The following is a 23,918-nucleotide window of genomic DNA, read 5'->3' as shown; positions in this document are numbered from 1 at the left end:
AGACACGCATGTCACAACAACGCACCTTTTCCCTAACATGTTTACTGCTCCACCCATCTCAACTCTTCCTCTCTTATCTCTCAGCAGGAAGTCGGTGGAAGGGGAGGAAAAGGGAGGAAGTGGTGCGCACTGTTGAGTAGTTTCCCAGTCGCTATGACTACCTCACACCCCTCCATCTACAGAGCTGTCGTCTTGTTGCTACGGTGACCTGATCCCGTTCCATCTCTGCTGCTATTGAAGATCTGGATTGGGCTGATAAAGAAGAACAATCCAGGAGAGACATCTTATTTCTCTAAGAACAGCTTGTGGATGGGACAGCGGATTCCAGGCAGGGACGCAGATTGGTGGACAGGAGGGAGCAGCGTGGCGGGAATGCTGCGGGAGTAGCACAGAGACGTTGCTTGGAAACAGCAACATGCCAGTGCAGCAGATAACTGTGGTTCCGGCAAGGGAAGCGGCTACCAATGTCAAGAGCACGCCTCGCTCCAAAGACAAGAATGAGGTGAGTTTCTCAGCATATAATTCTGGTCTCAAACCTCTGCAGATAAAATGATTGCTCTGTGCATATTTATATATGAATATATATGTGTGGATGTCTGCGCTGCAGGACAGGCTGCATCAGTGCACCTGTATGAGTGTCTCTGTATCAGCTTTGAGAGCCAGCTGACAGCATTTCCTGCTCCATCACGTTTATTATGGATGTGCTTGCCAATCCTTTATCACTGATTTCTCATTGAGCGTTAAAGTTTGGTGTGTTCAGTCACATCACAGTCTATCTCAGCTTCACATCTCGCAACTTTGCTTCACTTCATACTGTATAACTTCACCAGGCGTTGAGCTGCTCTACTTTGTCAGCAGAGAGGATTAAATGTAGATGCCAGTATGAGACACGAGATCATCATGGCACTGAAAAAATAAAAAGTTGGGTTCTTCAAATCAATATGGTTCCAAGAATTATGGAAATGGTGGGATGGTTGTTTCCAGGTTAATATTTATACTGCAATTCAAACAGCAACTGATGAAGGTTTGAGCTGGACTTGAATCAGTTTATGTGTTTTGTGATATAGTTGTAGCAAGGAACTGGTTTGATGACCTTTTAGCTGTTCATTCACCCATTTTTTTATGGCTACCCAGAGGTAGGCTATTATAACTAAATGCTTGAAATACTTCCTGTAATCTCTAAAAATTCATTTTGGAAGCAAGCCAAATCATAAAGTATAGTTCATGACCACTTAAAAAAGACAAAAGAAATGACCCTCTAGTTTAACTATAATTGTTGTGTCCAAACTATTATTTTTCTGGTCAACCAAATAAAATGATCACAGTATTAAAAAAAAACAAAAAAACTAAAAAAAACAGGCCACCTGACAATGTACATACTACAGAGAAGCATAAATAATGTCTCGGCAGGTTTCATGGTTCCTTAGTTCCCTCTACGTCTACATTATGGGAAAAAAAGACCATACATTTTGATAAATAATTTACAAGTAAATCCTTTATTTTGCCTTTATTTTACCACTAATGTTGACAGACAATACACGGAGACAAAATGCAACCAAAAATGTATCAAACAGATATACAGTAGTCTTAGGCAACGCTATGCTTGCTGTCCAATCAAATCAAATAGAGGCAGGGATTGGTGGTGGTGTAGTGGGTAGAGTTGGCTGAATTAATCCCACCAGAAGCCAAAGTCTCCCGGGACAGGACCTGAACCCCACACTGTCCCAGCAGCTGTTTGTATAAACTCTAAACAGAGAGGCCTTACTCAAAACGCAAACCAAAGATTTTATTTGGAGGAATATTAAATGACTTTTGGAAAGTGATGTAAAACTTTAAAAGTGTAATGTTATTGGCAAAAAACACCCAAAGTAACTGTGCTCCCATCCTAGTTGTTTCTGCATAATGTTGTTGGTTTTTTTTTGGCAATGACGAAACTCACACTGTTGGGTTGTCTTATGCCAGCCTTATACTTAACAGTTCTACAAGTGATTTTAAGGTTGAAGACAAATTTCCATAGTTGGAAGAAAATCTGGAGGAGTTTCCTTCGTTCCTTAAGATGGCAACCAGAGGGAATCTTTTCTGCATCTTGGCATTACAACAAAATCAATGATTTCTGAAGTGATTGCATGTCTTCAAGTCTTGCCATGCAAACTGTGTCGTTTCATTACGCAATCACCGTGAGTGACCAATTAGGAGCTTTGTTGTCCTTTGTTTCACAAAGACATCTGGTACTAGTTGTGTAAATAGTGACCTTGCAAGATTACTAAATTTAAGTCTGTGATTTAAAACTCTTGCTTTATAAAAGTCTTTAGCCCTGAAGGAGTGTTCTGTTAGTGTTTTCTTTTTTGTTTTGTTTTAAAAATCTTTCTAAAGTTTGTTCAGAGTTGCCTGGTGTATGGTCGGCACAAGGGACTCAAGGGACTAATGGTGGAAGAAAAGATGAGAGCACGACCAAACGAGAGAACATCTTGGACAATGTTGTCAATGGAACTTCATCGATACGCCAACACGGGGAACTTCTGAGCTAAAAATTGCAGAAGTTCCTTTGTGCAATGCCACCTAAAGATGCTTTTTTCTGTTTCAGATTTATAAGTGAAGAAGGTTTACATAAAAGTTGTTTGCACAGACTTAAAATTCTGCATATTTACAGAAGGGTATTGCTGCCGAAGGCTAACATGACAACAATTAAATGCTTAATTCAAGTCCACGAGGCAAAGCAGTAAAGCTTATAGTTTATAAATACTATATGGTTAACTCAAGTCAAGCTAATTTAATTCATACCTATAATCAATATCACAAATACTGCAGGCTTTATGGTCTGTCATTTTACCGTTAGCATCTTCCAAAATTGAGGTGCCTTTCATACCTTCATATCTAAAGTTTGTGCAAGCAAGGAATCTAAATTGGTGATGAAGATAAAATAATGTAGAAAAAAAGTGAATAATAATACTCATGTTAACAATACAAATATGAGGGGCCCTGGATTCTTCAATGGGTTGAGCGGGCGCCATTTACAAAAGCTGTTTTCCTCGTGCAGGCAGCGCAGGTTCAAGTCCCTCTTCACTGCATGTCTTCCCCTCTCTCTATCCATTTCCTGACAGTCATTGTCATGTCATTGTCATGGAACTGATGTCATATCACGTTAGATCTTTAGGTTGGTTAGTTCAATGGAGCACCTTCCCACCACAAATCAAAAACTCAGATTCTCTACCTCCAAAACTCGTTTATTCAGACAGGCGTACTCTCTGCAACAGATCTGTGTTTATGTTTGTCTGAAAACTATTTATTGGTTTTTCAGTATCCTCTGTGTTGCATTGTCCTTCTTTTCCTGCTTGTACAGCAACTTTGAATATTTTGGCCCTGAGCATGACTGGGGATGATTTCTTTTTTTTCATTCATTTTCATTTGTCCACTTTGGTACATGGTGTGACCTAACACACTTTTTAAGACACTTTTGATGTCATAAATATCTCAAGGCCTTTTTAAGTAAAAGATTTTCTGGATTTCGTGTCCTGTATTGAGAGTTATGAGACAGGAATGAGAGGGGAAAGCATGCAGCAAAGAGCTACAGGTTGTAAATCCAACCTGGTACAGCTGCACAACCTTCCTCAGCAGTAATGAGTCCGTATAACTTCACTAAGTTGTTGTTATTTCGTGGCTTGGAAGAAATGTTATCTTAGAAGATAAGCAAATCTGAATAAAATAGGACGTATGCAGTTGCCTCCTCATGGTTGCTCTTCTAATTATGGCTCTAGGTGCTTCTGGTCGTAAGCCAGAGTACAAAACCAAAATACATCCCTCAGTCCACGGCACGTCCTTAATCCCCTCTGCAGAAACATGCACATGTGCTCGCACAGGCACACTAGAGTCTCTGCCGTCTCTCAGAATCAGACTATGAGCAGAGGAGCAGAGACTCAGGCAGTAAGAACTTTGCACCAAACTATAGTTTGGGCCTCATTCAGGATGGACTTGACTGCATGTTGTTTTGGTGATGTTTCGTTTAATTTTGGTTAAGTTTTTCTTGTACTTCAAAAATGGCAACTGCAGGTGTTCAGTTCTTACACTTAAAAAGGGGTTGAGCAGTTTGATCCTTTCTTAAGCATTTTCATCATCATTTCCAGTGAAGGTGCTGAAATGAAATCCTCTCGGTGGCCAGGGTTTACCACACATCTCTGACGTTGCAACATCATACATGTTGAGACGAGGGGAAGTTGAACAAAATGGAAAAGGCCAACTTGTAACCGCTGCCCTGAGATATGAAATCAAACCCCTGCTGGCAACAGGTTGTGGGCTGCTTGAACATATTACATTTTATTTTTGATTTTGTCTCATTGAGAAGGTGTCAGGTCTGAATAAAAATGCATTTAAAGTAAGTTGGCCTTTGCTTTGTTACCAAGTGTTTTAAATCATATAAATATTTCGTTATTAGCTGATCAGTTGCAACAGAGGACAAGGGCCCTGTTAGGTGTCATGTACAGATGTTTCTTTTTTTTGTACGTTTTTTTATTGTTATATTTTTATTCACATTGCTGTATTTTATCGTGAAGCACTCTGTGATCAGCTTTACTTATTTATTTGCTTAATTCAAAGCCCTTATGTGAAATCTGGCCACGTCTCCTGCTTTCTTTTGTCTAAAGCTGTTCAGATGTATCTGAGCGAGCTTCTCTGCATACAAAGCTGACAGATTCTGTGCTTCTTTTGGACCGAGAGTTCTGCACATCAGAGAAATATCACGAACAATTCTCTCATCTCCAAATAAATGAGGCCATGTCAAACACTCACTTCTCACACGTGACATAAAATTACAGTTTTAGAGCTTGAAAGACAAACCTGTGAACGTGCAGCTGCTGCTGGTTGGGATGTGTTTGGGTTTATGTGTTTGTGGAAGCTCAATCTCTCAACCAGCTGACAGCTCAGCCTTGTTTAATTTAAAATGCTCAAACAGTCAAGAATGGAAAAAATATTTGCACTTATTTTTTTATGAGCCCATGCAATAATCTTTTTGCAATAATCATTTTAACCACAAATAAAACTTTGTTGTAAACGGTGAAGGTTTTAGCGTTGCCGGTTTGATGGATTAGTAGTTTCTTGATTCATGATGAGTAGTGGATCAGTCCTGCAGGACTAAACTCCACACAAACGTGCGCCCAAGACTGAGTACATGTGTCCACCTCCCCTGACACCTGGAGGAGGCGGCTGAGAGGAGCATTTGGTTCCACTCCAACCATGACTACTGATTTAAATGTGGCTATCAGAAAATCCCTTGATCAGCTTAGATGATCCAGTCTCCTGCTTGTGAGACGCACTCTTGTTTATTTAACCATTTGCACAGAGTGTTCTGGCAACTGTGATTTTATGCAAGTCCATACACCTCTGACACGCCAGTGTTTAAATAGAAAAGCTACAAAGTTTTTTACATATTCTTTAACTAGATTAAAGGTTTCAAGCTTAATTGTGTCAAATTTAAACATTCATATTGTTTGTTGTTGTATTTGCTGCAGTTGCTATGTGTAAATACTAATTGCCAAATGTAAAAATATATATCTGTATATATGCTATGAATACAAACAGGAATAAAAATATGTATTATGCACTGCTGCAACTTGTTCATCCAGAACACCATTCATTTTCTCTCTGTATTGATATCAAAGTCTTAAGAGTTGTGTTTGTGTTCTTTTTATAAAGTAAATCTTTCGTAACAAACAGCAAAAGTTTTTTTGCATACTGTTGTTCTGAACAGGTGTTGGTTAGCGTGATCATCTCACAGCAAAAAGCGTTCTCATTCAATCCAAGGGAAAGACCTCTCGTGTTTGCACATCCTGCAGCCTCCTCCAACAGTCCAAAAGTATTGTTGTTTAGTTGATTGGTTTTTGTAAATTAATGATGTATTGTTGCTTGTCTTTTCCTCTCAATCTGTCAACCTTGTAATGGACTGGAGACTTGTACTGTCCATCGCCACATTATTTTCAACAGGATTAACCATCAATCTGCCCACGTTTGATCATTCTGGCCATTTAACCCATTTAGATCCAATATATGAGTGAAAGTTGGGATGTTGCAGCTTCTCAAACCCTCAAACCCTAGTTAAAAGAAAAGCATCGACAACTATGTGCATCCTGGGAATAAACTGTTACAGCATTTAGCTTTTATTTCTTGGATGTTTGTTGATGGTGAGTGTCTGTGTGTAAGGGGTTTATTCACACTCCTCTCTGATTGGTTGTTAAGAGGAATATCAATAATGCATTGCAACAGTGAGTGAATACACAGTACTGGGAGAAAGGCTTGAATAATCCAACCACCCTAGTACCATCAACTATGTGACGGGCATAAAAGCCAACGGTATTGATGTAGATAAAATAATTTGAACAGTATTCAACCAGTTTCCTATTAAACCAGTTCCAAATTCTCATTTATAGAGGAATAGACTTTGAACTTTTAAAACTACATAAGATCAAATTTCAATATTCTATGTTCAGACAGATGCTAAGAGATTTTAATACGTTAACGTTTAAAGACCAGAGTAGAGAAGGAAACTACTTCACACTGTGGGGACCAAATCCCCTCAGCCACCATAAGCACCATCAACTCATGTATTTCAGGGTTGAAAACATGAGTTATTTCACTTATTTGAATCCAGTAACTAAACTTGATTTGTTGGTACACATGGACAAAAGAAATACCAATTTCAAAAGAAATATTTTTCTTGAAGACAAAGTGAATTGATATTTTTCAGTATTTGCTTGATGGCATTATACAAAAACAGCAACCAGAGAACACAGAAAATGATGGATTAAAACAAGACTGCTCATGCAATAAAACATCAATGTCACTTGGACTGGTTGAGAAGAATTTGAAAACCTTTGACGAATGTTTTGACTCAGTAGTGTTCAAACATTAGTTAGAAATAACTTGCCACATCACTCAATACGTCCAAACTTCATCACCTTTAACTGAGAATATGTAAAGTGCTGCAGGAAAGAACTGAGACAAGACAATAACGGTAGAGATCAAGGCCTGGCAGTTGAATTGAGATGATCGGCACTCTGGGAAGTTCTCAAGAAAAGTGCCTTAAGTTGGCTTAAAATAGCAACACATTGCAGGGCAGCATCATGCCCATGTAGCGGGACAGCCAGATTATAGGATTGCAAGCTTTGGCTTAGGTCACAGTGAAATAGCAAGGTCATGCTACCTCTAACTCGGTATTTTAAATAGTAAATACAGCAGGATCACTCAACTCAGAAACTGTAGAACAGTTTCAGTAACATTTCTTTCATATCAGACTCAGAACATTGGCATCCATAGTTTGTCTTTAGTTTGAAATAAAGTTAAACGTATAAAATGAACCCACATTTCTCATATTTTACTGATGTCATAGATGTTGGACAGCTGGAAATCTCAATTGAAAGGTAACAGCAGCATTTTCATTTAAAAGGGTGAAACTGGCAGCAGATTGAAAATTAAACAATCTTCTTACAATGAGAATATCTTACTAATTGTGACATTTGAAAAGATCACCCCTGACTCTTGACATTTTAAATTGTTCCATTGCTTTATGCTGCTGATTTGGACTAAAAGCTTATGAGATTAAAGAGTCCTCAACTTTGGTTGACATAAGTACAGGGAAATACTTGTTTTTTTTTTCAATAATATATTTAATTTAATTATATTTTGTGTCTGGTAGAGAAACTGATGATTTTAAAACCTGGGTGTGTACAACCTCCCCGTGAATTTAAAACATCGCATTTGCCTCTGTGTTTTTTGACTAATGATTTTCTGTCTCTCTTTCTCACAGCAGGGCAGGAAGGCACCTGGGCGCTCGGGGAGCCGACACAGCAACATCTCCAAGGTAACTGTCAAATATTCACAGAGCCAAGATTCAGGGAAACGTTTATATTGTGGATATTGTGATTCACTTTTCCAAGAAGGATCCCATGTGTCAGGGTGAAACAAACGCATGCAAATCATGAATACACAGTAGAGGAAGGTTTCTCTGAGTGTTACACGCACCACATTCATGAGTTACGCTTTACTGATCGACATTTTTTGCATCAAATATACAGAATATATCAGAGCTTTTAACTCAGTTCTTAACAGAAAATGGCATCTATCAGTAACATCGGCACCTAATTAGTCACAAACCTTTTTAGGAAATGCTTGAAACCAAAGCTGAGCTAAAAGGAGAGACTACTTTCTTGCAATATACATCATCTTTATTTATCATGCAGAGAGAAATAAAACTCTATTTTTTCCCTTATGCTGATAGATGAAAAAATTGATGAAAAAATGAACACTTGGACAAAAAAAAGCTTTTTAACACAAATCATCATCTTCACTGGTTCTTGAATGCGGGTGCATTGGAGGAAACTACATGTATGAAAAACAAATGATCATTATTGTGGAAATGATAAATAAATGATACTTTATAGTATTTACAGTATTTTTTATGTAAATACTACATATCGGGGGAGTGCTGCAAACCCTTTGAGTTTTAGTTGTTTCTGTGTACAGTATAATACACTGTGAAGTCTTTCATAAAAATCCTCCCAGTGTGTTGGGGATCTACTTCAGCCCAAGAAGGAAATGTTCATGCTTGAATCAAACAACAACCACAGCAGATACAGCACATTTAAATAAAATATTCAAATTCTATGGTTATACTGGACACTCTTGACATATTTTTGTATTTGCCTGGGAGCACTGGAGCTAAACTGAGGATGTTGGTTGTTTCAGGCGAGCAACACCACAGCTGCACATGCCACGGCCTCAAGGACGTCGATAACCCCATCGGTTCAGGACATATGTAGGTAAGACGGCTCTCTGCAAGGAACACAGTTGAAGCAGAAGAAACTGTGGTGTTTGTAAAGTAAAAACGGTCAGTGTTGTCTCTGTTGAATTAGTATGCAGAGTTTAGTCTCCTCTCCAGTGCGTTGGAGACTGAATTAGTATCGCCTGCCGCACCTTCAGGGCATAACAAACTTCAAATGGATGCTGAAAGTCTTTGGTGTCCACGGTGATGCAGAATTGAAATCCTCCAACTTATTAGCGACTTGATTGACAGGCTCAGTCCACAGAGCTGAAAAACTATCAGACAGAAGAGCGGACAATAATAAGTGTGTGAGTGCCTCAGCTGCCATTTGGCATTTCAGTTCATCCCATAATTCCTCATCATTTGTGTCATTGACTCATTTTCCGTGTCTTTTATCTTCTGTTTTGGAACAGTCATTTCTTTTGGATTAGTAATGATTGACACTATAAATTGCTTACAATATAAAGTATAATTGGATGAAGTGTAGAGGTTTTTCACATTTATATATTATTTTTAAATGTTGAAACAGGAAATAGATCTCTTTAATCACAACATTTCCATAAGTCAGAAGAAAATGTGATGTATAACAAGGATTACAACTTTGCTAACTGAAATTCTTTACATCGCAGTAGAGGAAAGTAGTGCAGGTTTTATTTACTATTGTGTTACAGGACTAGATGACATAGATGGGCATTTGGAAACATGAGTAAAAAGATATACAGTAGTTTTTTTTTTCTTCATGTGTTTTCCATCTTTTTTTTTTTAACCCATCTTTACTCATGACCATCTGCATGTGTCTGTGTGTGTTTAGTTCTGGCCAGCAGACCCGGTTAGAGGGAGATGCTTCTGAGTCCCGCAAACACAACAAGCACACACGCAATAACCCTGCAATGACGGTCGCCAGCACAGCGGTGAGCTCGTCGGCTCAGGCCCAGAAAAAGCAGGTGAAGAGGCGTCACCGGCGTAAGAGGAGCAGCTGCACCACCGTGGACTGCGTGGAGGCCAACGGCCGACAGGAGCAGAGTGACCGCAGCCCCAGCTCTGAGCGCGCCGAGCTGGGCGAGAAGAGAGAGCGTTCCTTCAGGAACCGCAGGGAGCTCGCTCCCCGCCTCCGCTGCTCCGGCGCCCCCCACTCCGACTCCTCCACCGAGGAAGAAGCGGGCCGTGGCTCCCGTAGCTGGAGCAAAGAGAAAGCTCGAAGAGCCCGCCGGCGCAGCGTGAGCAGCAGAGAGAGAGATGCAACAAACTGCCGTAAAGGAGAAGACAAAGCCGAGTTAATGGAGCTGCAGTCAGTAGGCTCGGATGAAGGGAAGGAGAATCAGCATCTGATGGAAGACAGCAACGGCCTTAAGAAGCGGCACCAGATCACGAGTTCAATGAAGAGAGAAGGCCGTGTGTCAGAGAGGGAGAGATCACGGAGCAGAGAGAAAGAGAAGCAGAGCCACAAGTCAAGGAGCCCAAGAGGCAGCTCCTCACTGGCAGAAGATGGCGAGGAGCTCATCACTAAGAGATACCAGGAGAGGGGGTCTGGTGGTGGGGACATGTCAGTGCCCACACCACAGAAACACTGCGGTATGAATGGGACCTCATTGCGACACTGCTCAGAGGACTCTGAGCTGGAGGTCTGCAGGTTAGTGTGTGAGCACCAATCACGTAGAGCAGTGGTTCCCAACCTTTTCCAACTCAGGGCCCACTTTTATGTCTCAAAAATATTCGCGGCCCACCTCCGACCCAATAAATACAAAGGCCATATAATGCGTTCTCAGAGCACTTTTTTATTGAAAGGTATCAGCATCAAACGTAAGTAAGTCAAGTGCAATGCAGTCCCGCTGCAAAGTGGTCCGACCGATAACAACAAAAGTTCCTATCGCTCATTTGCTTGTCACATATCTAATACTTGAAGGAAAACAAAACAAAATAATGAAAATAATATTTAATCATTTTTAATATCATTTTAAACATAACTGAGTTTTAACATTTAAAAAATGATTCTGTATATTTTTATATAATTATATTCCCCCCCACAAAAATCATACTTTTTTGGAAATGATTTGGCGGCCCACTTGCAATACCTTCGCGGCCCACCAGGGGGCCGCGGCCCACAGGTTGGGAATCACTGACGTAGAGGAATAACTGGCAGAAAGGCAAATACAAAACAGGAAGAATGAAAACAGAAAATTCTCCCCATTATTTCTTTTCTCTTATCAATATACATCTCTCCTGTGTTTTTCATTAAGGATTTGCCACTGCGAGGGGGATGACGACTGCCCTCTAATAACACCATGTCACTGCACAGGAAGCCTGAGCTTTGTCCATCAGGACTGCCTCAACCAGTGGATCAAGTCCTCAGACACTCGCTGCTGTGAACTCTGCAAGTTTGACTTCATCATGGAGACGAGGCTCAAACCTTTAAACACGGTATGCAGATCCTCGTAACGATGCCCATTTGTTAACATCAAGACAACAGTTTCAAACTACACTTATGAACACAATTTCTTTCTCTCCTTCCATCTGTCCTGCCTCCATCTCTCCATCTTGCAGTGGGAGGAGCTGCACATGACCAAGAGTGAAAGGAGAAAGATCTTCTGTTCAGTGTTGTTTCACCTGATAGCAATAGTGTGTATGTTGTGGTCTGTTTACATTCTGGTGAGGAGAACGACTGAAGAGCTCAGACTTGGGAGGAACGGTGAGTACTTTCCTACGTCTCCTACTCACATACCGTAGCAGAAACATGCAGAGTGAAGTCTGAGACCTTTAGTTTTTAGTGAAGCAGCAGAAAGACGGGCAGTTCAGTGTTACCCTGTGGGGTTTCCTTCACACTCACCACGTTTGATGCGATTTCTTACCGTATTAAACAAACAATAAAGCTTAATCAGAGAGTTAATATATCAACAGCTAAAAAAAAAAAGGTTTTGGTTGTTGAATTGGTCATTGAATTCCTACTATGGGAGCATAGAGCACAAGTTTGAATTTATAGATGAGAAACACTAGATCCTAAGGTCTATTTCTGCCACTCTGCAGCTGTATTTTGAAGAAGTATATGGCAGCTTCTAATCTTTGTGGCAGACATGTAAAAGGTTTGATGAAACTTCAATGTTACATGTTAATTTTTAGTTTAATTCAGTAACACCTTATGACTCCTTAAAGGGAATATACGTTGCTAAAGTATAGATGGAAATAAGTAATCACTTAGTGTTCCCCTGCCTTTCCTAACCTCCAGAGGAACCCGTGACCCTGAACAGCAATAGGTGGATACGGAGGGATGGGGTTAACAATAAGAGAATTATAGCTTGCGTTGAATCTGAGGCTACACGGTATTCAAATAGAACCAATTCCAAACACAATTAAAGCTGCAAGCAGCGATGAACTGGCCCTCGCACTCACGGCCACCGCCCCCCATAAGCATATCAGAAATGACACCACCCACGACTATCTATGTCAAACCATTCAAAAGTTATAGCAGAAAAAAGGGACAACCAATCAGAAGAAGGGGCGGGGCTAATTAAGGCCAAAGAAGCTCATGGACTCATTACAGAGTCCCATGACACCACCCACGACTCTCTATGTCAAAACATTCAAATGTTATAGCAGGAAATAGGGACAACCAATCAGGAGAAGGGGCGGGGCTAATTTTCACCAATTATGGTCAAGGACTCAATACCGAGTCCCATGACACCACCCACGACTCTTTATGTCAAACCATTCAAAAGTTATGGCAGAGAAAAGTATTCTAGGGGGCGCTGTTGAGCCGTTAGGCAACGCCCAATAATGCAAACCATGAAATATCAAATTTATCACCAGGCCTGGCTTGCATGCAAAATTTGGTGACTTTTGGAGATCAATCAGATGAAGGGGAGGCGCGCTTTTTGGCGTCTAGCGTCGGCACGGTAACACTTTTGAAAGAGAAAAGTAATGCGCGTAGTCGCAAGATGGAGACGCACATTTAGAGGTATAACACACCTGGGTGCACGTTACGGTTCGGGCCGTATTAATTGCCGAAGGAATGCATAAATTTCGCCAAAATTACACGATTAATTCAAAATGGCCGACTTCCTGTTCGGTTTCTCGACATGACGCCCAGAGACTTTTCTTTAAGTTGCGCCATGATACAGGTGTGTACCGATTTTCGTGCATGTACGACAAACCGCATTGTCGGGCTTGAGGCACAAAGTTTTCAAGGGGGAGCTGTTGAGCCATTTTGCCACGCCCATTAAATCCAAACCATTAAATATCAAATTTTTCGCCAGGCCTGACTTGCATGCAAAATTTGGTGACTTTTTGGGCATGTTTAGGGGGGCAAAAAGGCCTTCATTTTGTCAGAACAATAAGAAGAAGAAGAAGAAGAAGAAGAATTCCTACAGATACAATAGGGCCTTCGCACTGCAAGTGCTCGGGCCCTAAATATGCATTTTCACCTCCTTACTGATGATTCATTACCACTAAAACTCGATTACCACTAAAACTGGTGGCCAGAACCCCACAGGGTTCACCTGTTGATCTTCACACCTGTCTGACTCTGGATGTTTTACTTCTGTGCTGTGCTTCTTGTTTTCTTGTTTCTTCCAAATCCAGTAAAACGTGATTGTAGCGTGCAGTAATACAGTACCAGACGAAAGTTTGACATTCAGAATGAACCAAAAGGAAAAGAAAAAAAAGTCCATGAACTTTTTACTGGTACTGTAAATCTCCATTGGTGTCTGTCAGGTGTCCCTCTGCACATTATATATATCCTGCACAGAATTTAAAGAAACAATTTTCTATATCTGAGGTGTTTTTGAAGAATTGGAGAGAAATCGAAGTCTGTAATTTTACTGTTACGGTGGTCATTTTGATTAAGCATGCTCACTGCATTCACAAAATTCAGTCACACCTTTGAAATATTTCAAATGTAACCTCAATGACTTCAGACTTCTCACGTATTTGGACTTGCTAAATATGAAAATAAATGGTTGTAATTAAGGTGTTTGACAGCACGTGGCATATTTGAACTCACCAACCCTAAGTCACGTCTGCTTCTCGTTAACAAAGGTTTTTAAAGGTTAACCACTTACATTTTAATAGCATTGTAGAAGCTGTCAGTTACCTGTGTTTTCATGTGAGATCTGTCGGATCAGTGTGGATCTGCAAATGTTCATTTATTTGTGTAAAATTCCTTATTCATAATATGAAACATGAACATTTAAATCCAGATAAAAGCTGCAGTGTTGGTCTTTAGGAGAAACTCAGAAACCACCTGTTAAGATGTGCAAATTTAAACATTCACTGCCTCTGACCTCAATACCACAACAACGAACAACGCCAACTGAAACCTTGCATGCAAAAAGTTCCAAACTTCAGAAAACTATTTGGGTATTACAGGGTTGTCAACTGAAACTAGTGGGAGGAGGAGTTGAGTAGAAGAAGACAGTTTCAGTAATGCAGGATTTTTGATTACGGTAATGGGCCAAATCATGCAAAACTACAAAAAAAAAGAAGCAGAAAACGATAGATTCTTATTGGGAAAGAGCAGGAGGGCGGCGCTGTGTCTGATGCATTCACCAGCATCATTCTGCAACTGACGCACCAGATACAGGAAGCAAAAGCCCACATAGTCTTTGATCATTTTCCTAAATGAACAAACAATTTTTTGATTACTTTTTTTAATAAGAAATCTGTGGTTTTAAGTACGGTACCATTTATCTAGAAATGAAAACTGAAACAGGTTCATAAACTCTCAAGTACCTTTTATAGAGTAGTTTTACACATAAGACTAATATTGTTTTTCATTAATGAAGTGAGAACAGACTCCTCAGGGCTGATGTGTTCTGTGTGGTGTGTTGTGATAACGTTTAAAAAAAATGAGATTAAAAACAGGACACATAGCTACATTATGTTCAAGAGAGAGTACAGCATTTTAATGAAGAGATTAAAAGAATAAAGAGAAATTACACTCACTCTTGATTGCAGACGAGTTATGGAGAGTTTCACTTCAGAAGTTCTATTCGGAGCAGGGTAAGCACAGCTCTGCACACACCACCATCGTGACGCCTCAAACGTCCTGCAGGCTTACTGACAGCAGCTGTGTGTGTGTGTGTGTGTGTGTGTCTGTCCACAGGTATAATCGAGTGGCCCTTCTGGACCAAGCTTATCGTGGTGGGCATTGGCTTTACAGGCGGCCTCATCTTCATGTACATCCAGTGTAAAGTCTACCTGCAGCTCTGGCGCCGCCTCAAGGCCTTCAACCGCATCATCACCGTGCAGAACTGCCCAGAGAAAAACTTGCACAGCACCATGAGCAACGGCAGGCACGAAACCGTGGAGGTCCCGGTTTCCCCAGCCCCCGTCCCGTCTCCAGAGGCACAGGTGGACTCCGACATGTCCGTGGAGGCTGCGGTGGCACCGGCGCAAAACCCCGTCTGACCGATTCACCAGATCAGATTAATCACACCCTGCATCCGACAAGATGAGCCGGTGTGATTTAGACCTGTGCAGCATTTTAATGTTTTTCTCAGCTCCAGAGAGGGCTGATCTTGAGATGCAACAGATGATTTTGAAGAGAACGGATCCGGTTTTTCACTTATGCAAGAAAACTGAAAGCTCCGGTGCTTGTGGTGATGTGAAAGTACAAAATATGAAAGGTGTGAACAGAAGTGCGGGGAAGGACATGAAAAAAAGCGAGGAAAGACTGTGAAGACTGGTTAAATGGTAAACTGCCAGTTTATTTGTATGCACTTTTTAAAACCAGCACTGACATAAGTGAAACTTGTGAAAGCCCTGTGGATGCGATCTACTTCAAGGTCTCAATATGCTTCAAGACTGTGTCAAGTAGTGAAAATATTTCAACGAGTTTGGAAAGATGAGAGGCATGCAGAACTGTAAATCCAGCAACAACCGTACCATGGAGTTGAGTAATTAATGAGTAAGGAAGGCTTCTATGTTACTGTGAGAGGTTCAACACCTCTCCCAGTGCTGTGCACTTTAAATGGCCTCAGATCAAGCATGTCCCATACTCTGATACACCTCAGAACCTCACACCCTGATCAGCCCTGCTTTTCTTTTTCTTTAAATATGCAACAGGCTCATCCTCATGAGATCCAAATCCTCCACTTAAGAATTTCCAAACTGCTAAAGTGACTTTGTTGAGTCTCTTAAACTCATAAACCTCCTGATTGGGTGTAACGGATCCAAAACTTCACCCCAAAAGCATTTTTATTAGAGCCTGAGAAAAACTAAAATGGGCACTTGTATCTGAATGAAAAAGAAAACATAAGTTTTGTAAAATGTGTATAAAAAAAAAAGAAAATGGTGTGGAGATGATCCGACTAGCACTTTGTCTGAAGCATACTGAGGCCATAACGGTGGTTCTGGACAATCAGGTAGTCAGACACCAAAGAGGCATATAACAAGGAGAGAAACAGTTATTCAAACTAAATATCTACTGGTATATCAGTCAAAAGTCTGTAATATTTTGAGGTTGACTTTCACAGAAAAAATACTCAATAATTGTTCAAATATACCAACTAGTAATCCGTTTGTAATGATGATGTTTTGCAGCTGTAGGGCCCCGGAGGTCAGTTATTACACATTAATGTAACTAGAAAGTTCATGGTTGCCATCTGTTCATGTTTTTCTGTTAGACTATAGTCGTGATTGTCTTGGTTTATCGTTCTTTTCTACAGGTTTTAAATTTCCTTTCTTTGTGTCTTAAATTCGCTATAACATCTTAGAACTCTTTCTAGCTCCGTGCAGGTTACATACAACACTATTTTTGTCTGTGCAATAAAAAATGAATGTAGACTACCCAGAGAAGCTGTTTTAACATCAATGTCTGGATACAGAATACAAATCTTTATTTAAGGATAGTTAATGTCCAAGATCCACAGAGACTCTCATGCAAAGGTGACCGTCACTGGGAGTCTGACATCTCCACGGCCTCATCCACTTCCTCATTGTCCAAATCATCTTCAGCCTCTTCTGTCGCCTCAGCTTCATTTTTTGTGTCCGGGGATTTATTTGAAACCTTTCGCAGTTTGATATTTGGAAGTTTCTTCAGATCTCCAGTCCACTCTCTGCAATGACGATACACAAATATTCAACATATCTCACAATCAAAATCCATTTAAAAGTTCACATTGTGATTTGTTTTTCTTTTTAAATATTATCAGCTGTGGAGACTTGATTACTGACATCCCTAAGATGGTGTTTGTTACATGCTGGGTCACTGGTGTTTGAGAGACTACCAGTGACGAATACCAGTCTTGCTCTGCTCTCAGTTACTAAATAATACCGTGACAATTTGTCAGAAGGTTATCACAGCATTAGGTTTTAATATGGATCTGTGCTGAAGTGCTGAAAATCCAGCTGTTCTTGACACATCTGTTAGAGAGCTCTTGGGTACGAGGTCGAGTAAACGTCAAGAACATGTACGGATCTCTAACACTAAAGATGTTGCTCAATATCAACTCTACTGTTACATTTGTGCACTTTTGTCCTAATAAAATATATTTATGTCAGCTGAACTGTGAATGACTCAGTAATCTTTTACCAGTACAATCAAGACAGATGAATATGTTGAGTTACATCGCACCATTAACTGCACGTGTGTCATTTCTTAATGTGACAAGTTTAATTAGGTTTTACTTTTTCAAATGATTTAATGTGACCTATTAAGGTAGTGACTGAAAATGTTTCTTTTACAACAAACACTTCCAGATGGGACACAGGTAAATGATGGCCCTGCATGGATTAAAGACGGCCATATGGTGCTTTTTCTGCTGCTGTAGAACATCAGATTTATCTTGGCAGGTGGTCAAAAATTAAGAGGAAAAAGCTGTTTACTCCAGTAATGGAAAATGGACAAAAAAAAAAAAAAGAAGTGAAATTAGAAATTAAAAAAAACTATGTTCTGTTATAAATGGTTTTACTTTTTGTCACTAGAAGCTTAATCTGAACTGACATAAAGTTAATTATAAAATGCATCAGTTTATCAGTAGTAGCCTGTACTGTTATATTTCTTATGAAATGTTTATACTAGATTTAGATTTTATAGGGAAGCAGCAACTACCAGCTCTGCTACTCTGCATTTGTTTTCACCTGCGTTGTTATCTTGACAGGCTGGTATTACCTTCCCTTGTCTCTTCTCTCACATGTGAACCGAAGCACAAGTGTTTTTGTTTTTATCCCCGATTTTTTTCCCATTTTCATCACCCAGTGCTCTACCTAAGCTGCAGTCCTGGGCATTGCTCCCCTCTACCAACCCCGGGAGGGCCCTGCTGAGCTCAGGTCTACTTCTTATCCTGAAGAGTGAGCAGGCCGCATCTTTTCACCAGACAGGATGGGGCTTCTCCGGCCTGACGTAGCACGTTATTCCGGCTGGATCCTCCCCACCCTATCTGGCGCCCCGGTTGGCCAGAGGGGGCATGTTTTTGTGAGGGAAGCTCACATTAGCTACCCAAGGGAACACAGGGAGAACATGCAAACTCCACACAGAAAGGCCCTTTCGCCAACCCCACCCAGGGTGTGGGCACTGAAGTCATGGGGGAACTAACGTGCACTTGCTGTGAGACGGCTACACTACCAGCTGCGCCGTGCCCCTTAAGCACAAGCTTTTTACACCAAATTATCCCTCCCTCTTCCCCTAAGGTATACAATGACCACTGATTAACTGAAGTGTTTTCTGTTTGCACATTTGGAACCTGTGACCAAAAAAAGAAAAAGACAAAAAAAAAAAAAAAAGGTCCACGATCTGAAAGCCTGATACCATTGACCTTGAACAGCTGGTGGCATAATCAAATTAATCACAGTACTCAAAGACCATCTGCTACCTGTCTTAGTTTTCCATAATTATTATGGCATCTTAAAATGACAAACCAAAAAAAAACAAAAAAAACTTAGAAATGCTCCTTCTTGTTTTCAGCCAAAATGATATGCAGAAAATGAAAACCCCTAAAAACAGAAAGCTGCACGAATTCAAAATTCAAACATTAGACATCCGCAAAAATGTCTAGATGCTGAGCAACACTGTTCTCTGCGGAGCTCCGCTTGGATGGGATGAGTTCACTGAAAACCTGTCTGGAGGTTGACACGATGCTGCCCCCTGCTGGAAACTAGGAGCTACAACCACAACACCAGTCTGACGCCAACGCAGACCTTTAAAAAACCTGCGGTTCCTCAAATGACCACTAGGTGTCCGCTCCTTTGGTGAGACGATTTTCTATTGTCCGCTATAATCAAATGTCCAACTTCGTAGCAGAAATAACATCGACTGACAACCTAGTTCAAATATGTTTCTGTGCAACAGCTGTGTTGATATCTATACTATCAAACATCTAGCTGTCATCACTTTTAACTTGACAGCTGAGTTATTATGAATTAAGAACTAGGATTTATTTTATTTTTTTTAAGTTAAACACTTTAGGAAACCTACTGGTGACATTGTTGAAGGTTTATCCAGTTCTGTAGATGCATCAGCTCAATTTTAATGTTTATGTATCCTTTCTCCCCAAACTTCATGGAAACCACTTTAGACTTGCATCATGCACGAAATCAGCTTTAAAATTGAACTTGAGTCGCCCGCTGGTTCATGTCATTCTGTTAAATGTTGCATTGTGATTAAGTCACTGTCAAGTAGGTGAACCTCAAACACTCACCTAAATGTTTTCAGATGCTTGGCATTCATGATGTCTGGGATCTCTGAGAACATGAAAGACAGCAAGAGTATGGACACAGTCTGTCAAAGAGGACTGGTGGAGAACACACACACACACACACACACACACACACACACACACACACACACACACACACACACACACACACACACACACACACACACACACACACACACACACACACACACACACACACACACACACACACACACACACACACACACACACACACACACACACACACACACACACACACACACACACACACACACACACACACACACACACACACTTTCCCTAAGACAAGAACAGATGCAAAGGTATTACATTGAAGTGTAGCTGTGATCTACTTCCAATGTTCACTACAGTACATGTGGTCAGAAGTGGTATTACTATATATAGTGGCTTTTCAAAAATGGTCTAGTCTCATTTGATACAGCAACATATGAACTGGACTCACCAAAGCCGACACCGTCGTACTGTGCCCGTTCACGCTCAATAGTCTGTTTGATGACCGACTCTCTGGAGCTGTGGAGACGACCTTGTCGACCCTTGATCCCATTCACTAATTCAATCTGCTCTAGCTCCAAATCAAATCTGTGAAGGTACCTGAACACACAAAAAGGAATTTGTCTCATTTGAACATCTCAGTTCCAAAAGTGGGGAAAAAAAACAAGTATTGTGAAAATACAACAAACTTAATATTAAACAAAAAACAGCTTCCTACTGTTCAATGATGTCACAGACATCTTTCTTTGTGTAATTTGTTTTTGTTGAATCCAAATTACTCTGAAACCACAGCAGCTTTTCACCTGCCATGTGAAACCCAGATGCAGAAAAAAAGAGTTTACTAAACTGCAATTGTGTGTCTTAGTATTTATATGAATGACAAACGTGCTCACCAATGTTGCTCAGACGTGATGCTTTCTCACTCTTTTGCCTGCAGCATCAAAAACACAGTTAGTGGCCCAAACATTCAAAACAGGCTCAATACTTTATTGATTTTAAGTGTCATTGCATTGAACTCCTTGTAAGTTATATCCTTAGCAAAAGTACATTTCAAATCCAAATATAGTTTTTTTTTTTTTTTTACACTGTTTTAACTTGACTGATATCATTGAATTCATTTGCCAGGGCTCACTCAGTAAATACTTTTGAATTTTTTTCGAACATGTACATAAAATTAAAGTAAAAATAATAATAAAAAGATAAACATTTACATCTTCATATAAACATATGTTCGAAAAAAAGGAGTAGGAAGAAGTGTACACTTTTTCCTAGTTCCTACCCCTTTATAACACTATGAATTTACATTATTGCTATTATTATATCTACACAATATCCATATGAATATAATCTATATAAATACTCCGTAAACATGCCTATTATTACATAATTATCCATATAGGTATATAGACAATATAAATATTACATAAATATTATATCAATATCTACAAAATACAACTATTATGTACATCTATTTAAATATAAATATACACTATATAAACTACATAAATATCCCTATAAATATATATGTGCTACATACCCAATAAATATATAACATACATTACATAATTTCAACTATCCCTCTCAACAGATAATATATACTACATAAATATCTAAACATATCTTAAGCAAGAATAATGTACCATTTTTCCCCACCTTATTTGTCAACCCATTTCCTCTTCCATATACCTGTTTATAAATAGTTTTTTGTATCTCTTTTTAAACAGATTTATGTTATTACTTTGTTTCATTTCCAGCTCCAAACTGTTCCACAGAGTCACTCCACTTTTGAATATCAGACTACTTTAAAATAACCGCCTCATCTTTGCTGTGTTTTCATCTACAGACCTGTCTTTCTTCTTCAGCCTGATCTCTTCTCGGGCCAGGTAAGCGGCTCTCCTGCTGTACGGGTGCACCACCTTCTCCGCAGCTTTCTGCTTCTGGCTCTTCGGCTGAAACACAAAGATCAACCCGCTGCAGACCAAATCTTCTATCTCACTGTAACAGTGACACGCAAGACCAATTTCATAAACGTAATAAACTGCAGAGACAGATTTTTACCATCTTGACCCAAAACCCGCGTGGGGCTGCTGTGTTGTTGACAACCGGTGGAGGAAATGGTCCGTCATTGACTTGAGCCCGGACACGTCGCGGGTAAACTTACAAGGTTCCGTTGCGTCCACGCGTTAAAATCACTCGCTGACTCTAGTCTATTTATATATTTGATGATCTATTCGTTCATTTATTTGGCAGAAGAACAAACAAGTCTTTCATAAGTTTTTCATTGTCACTTGGTTAGCCACCTAAATCAGAAACGTTGTTTTTTTCTTCATGAGGATAGACTGCCAAAATAATGGAAATCCCTCCGTGACGTCACCCATGTGTTTTCTGAGGAGGTGTTTTGAAAGCCTCAACGTTCTCAAAAACAGCAAATGGTTTTTTCTTTGGTTGTTCATGGGCTCTTCTGTTTGCAATCAAGTTCCTCATCTTCCTCATCCACATTAAGAGGAGCATTTGAGGTGGTGTTCTGTTGGCCTGGAAATACCTCAGCATTTTCCTGGAGGAGGTGGAGGATAAATAGTTTGAAAGTTTATTTATAAACTAAAACAGGGAACAAAATCAAGGAAAATGCAAAAGAAAGACAATGTCCTTGTTTGAAAGGAGTGGGAAGGAGCCTATGCTTTTTAAACCCCTCCCTTTGCCATATCTTTATATACACACATCACAATATGCTTACTAGATAGCCTATATGGTCTATGGAGTAATTAAATAATGGTAATAAGTTCAAGAGTACCAACATAAAACAGTAACTGTAGTAGTAACAAAAGTTTCTAAGTAATAATAATAATAATACTATAAAAATAATAGTAAAACTAGGACATATAATGTAATTACTGTCATACATGTTAATATTATCATTATCATATTAATCTGGCATACCCATGTATCAATAGGCAGTACTATGTTGAATTAACCTATGCAGTGATAGCAGTTATGCTAATGACAGTAATATAACAATATAACAATATATAACAATATATAACAATATATATATATATATATATATATATATATATATATATATATATATATATATATATATATATATATATATATATATATATATATACATATACATACATCCATCGTTTTACAGATGGTTTCATCCAAAGTAGGGGAAAAGTCTGGATTGGCATGGCTGTAGAGCCGGTTTTGCCAGACGATGCTTGTGAAGTGACATGGGGTTTTACCAGATTGTACAAGTAAGAAGGAGCAGTTCCAGTTGCACTCTGTAGGTCAGCAGAAGTGACTTGAACTTAATGCAGACAGCTACAGGAAACCAGTGGAGCTCGGGGTTTAGGGTAAGTGATGAGCAACGGAGTAACGTGGGCCTCCTTTGATTGGTTGAAAATCAGGTCACCATCGCTTGTACCAGCATCTGTGTGGCATGCTGGGTTAGAAAAGGACAGATTTTTTTTAAATGTTATATAAGGCAAAGGTGCATGACAGAGAGACTGAGGCTACATGACCAGAGAAAGTCAACTGATCATCAATCATTACTGCTTCTACTTGGTAGAAGAAGCGGACAAGGTGTTGATTTTAATGTCAATAGTGTGATCACTGGATTGTTTTGCTGAGAAAACCAGGAGCTCAAATTTAGTAGTATTAAGTTTGAGATGATAGTCCATTTATTCATACTGAAATGTCTGAGAGTTTGATTTCGGATATTGAGGGCTCATCAGGGGGGAATCACAGATAGAGTTGGGTATCATCCACATAGCAGTGGTATGCAAAACCATGTGAGTGTGTATGCTCAAGCAGCTGATAAATCAGGCAAAAGGAGAAATTAAAATTAAGCAGCTGTTTTGAGTGCCTCTGTCACAGATACAAGAGCAGTTTTTGTGGAGTAAAACCAGATTGGTATGGGTCAAGGAGGAGGTTCTTTGACAGAAACTCAGTGATCTGCTTCTTTTCCAACTTCCGAGAAGGTAGATGGGGTGACAGTTTCCCCCTTTGAGTGTGGTTGAGAGAGGGTTTCTTCAGAAGTGGTGTTACCTGAGCCACTTTGGCACTTTGAATGCAGATGGAAATGTACCGATGGGGAGGGAGGAGTTGATCATGTGTGTGATTGCTGGGATGATGGCAGCAGCTATTGTTTGGAGGAAGGTGGTTGGGGTGGGGTCGAGCAGGCGGCTGAATGACAAACGTGCTCACCACGTGGCTATCTGTTAGGAGTTTGGATACTTCACACTCGGTGAGAGGGGTAAATGTAGAAATGAAGTGAGAAAAGAGGCTGAGAGCATGCAGAAGGACAGCTGCTCATTAGACTCATGGGTTTCTCAGAAAATTAATCACTGATAGCTGCAACTTCCTTTATGAAGAATGAGGTCAGCTGTGAGGAAAGTAGCAGAAGGCGGAGGAGGGGAAGGTTGGTTAAACAGAGTTTTGAAGGTGGA

The 23,918-nt window shown here is 39.9% G+C and overlaps 2 protein-coding genes across 3 annotated transcripts; one reads left to right on the top strand and one right to left on the bottom strand.

The window, feature by feature from the left end:
* Positions 1 to 17,299, top strand: marchf1 (membrane-associated ring finger (C3HC4) 1). Of its 2 annotated transcripts, XM_061718610.1 has the most exons (8): positions 1 to 502; positions 7,793 to 7,846; positions 8,731 to 8,804; positions 9,618 to 10,436; positions 11,044 to 11,224; positions 11,348 to 11,492; positions 14,753 to 14,797; positions 14,901 to 17,299. In XM_061718610.1, the coding sequence occupies exons 1-8, from the start codon at positions 416 to 418 to the stop codon at positions 15,203 to 15,205; spliced, it is 1,710 nt and encodes a 569-aa protein (XP_061574594.1). In that variant the 5' UTR covers positions 1 to 415; the 3' UTR covers positions 15,206 to 17,299. The 2 variants fall into 2 exon arrangements, with proteins under 2 accessions (XP_061574594.1, XP_061574595.1); XM_061718611.1 differs by lacking the exon at positions 14,753 to 14,797.
* Positions 15,484 to 21,636, bottom strand: tma16 (translation machinery associated 16 homolog). The gene is made up of 7 exons (XM_061718612.1): positions 21,523 to 21,636; positions 21,310 to 21,413; positions 20,358 to 20,395; positions 20,183 to 20,267; positions 19,916 to 20,064; positions 19,435 to 19,477; positions 15,484 to 16,854 (listed from the first exon to the last, which is right to left on the bottom strand). Exons 1-7 carry the CDS (start codon positions 21,523 to 21,525, stop codon positions 16,692 to 16,694), a joined length of 585 nt encoding a protein of 194 aa, XP_061574596.1. The 5' UTR covers positions 21,526 to 21,636; the 3' UTR covers positions 15,484 to 16,691.
* Positions 21,637 to 23,918: the final 2,282 nt, after the last annotated feature.

This window comes from Cololabis saira, chromosome 1, assembly GCF_033807715.1.
Source record: "Cololabis saira isolate AMF1-May2022 chromosome 1, fColSai1.1, whole genome shotgun sequence".
In the NCBI taxonomy this organism is placed as follows: Eukaryota; Metazoa; Chordata; class Actinopteri; order Beloniformes; family Belonidae; genus Cololabis; species Cololabis saira.
Note: the sequence above shows the minus strand (reverse complement) of the source record. Positions and strands in the feature narration are given on the sequence as shown.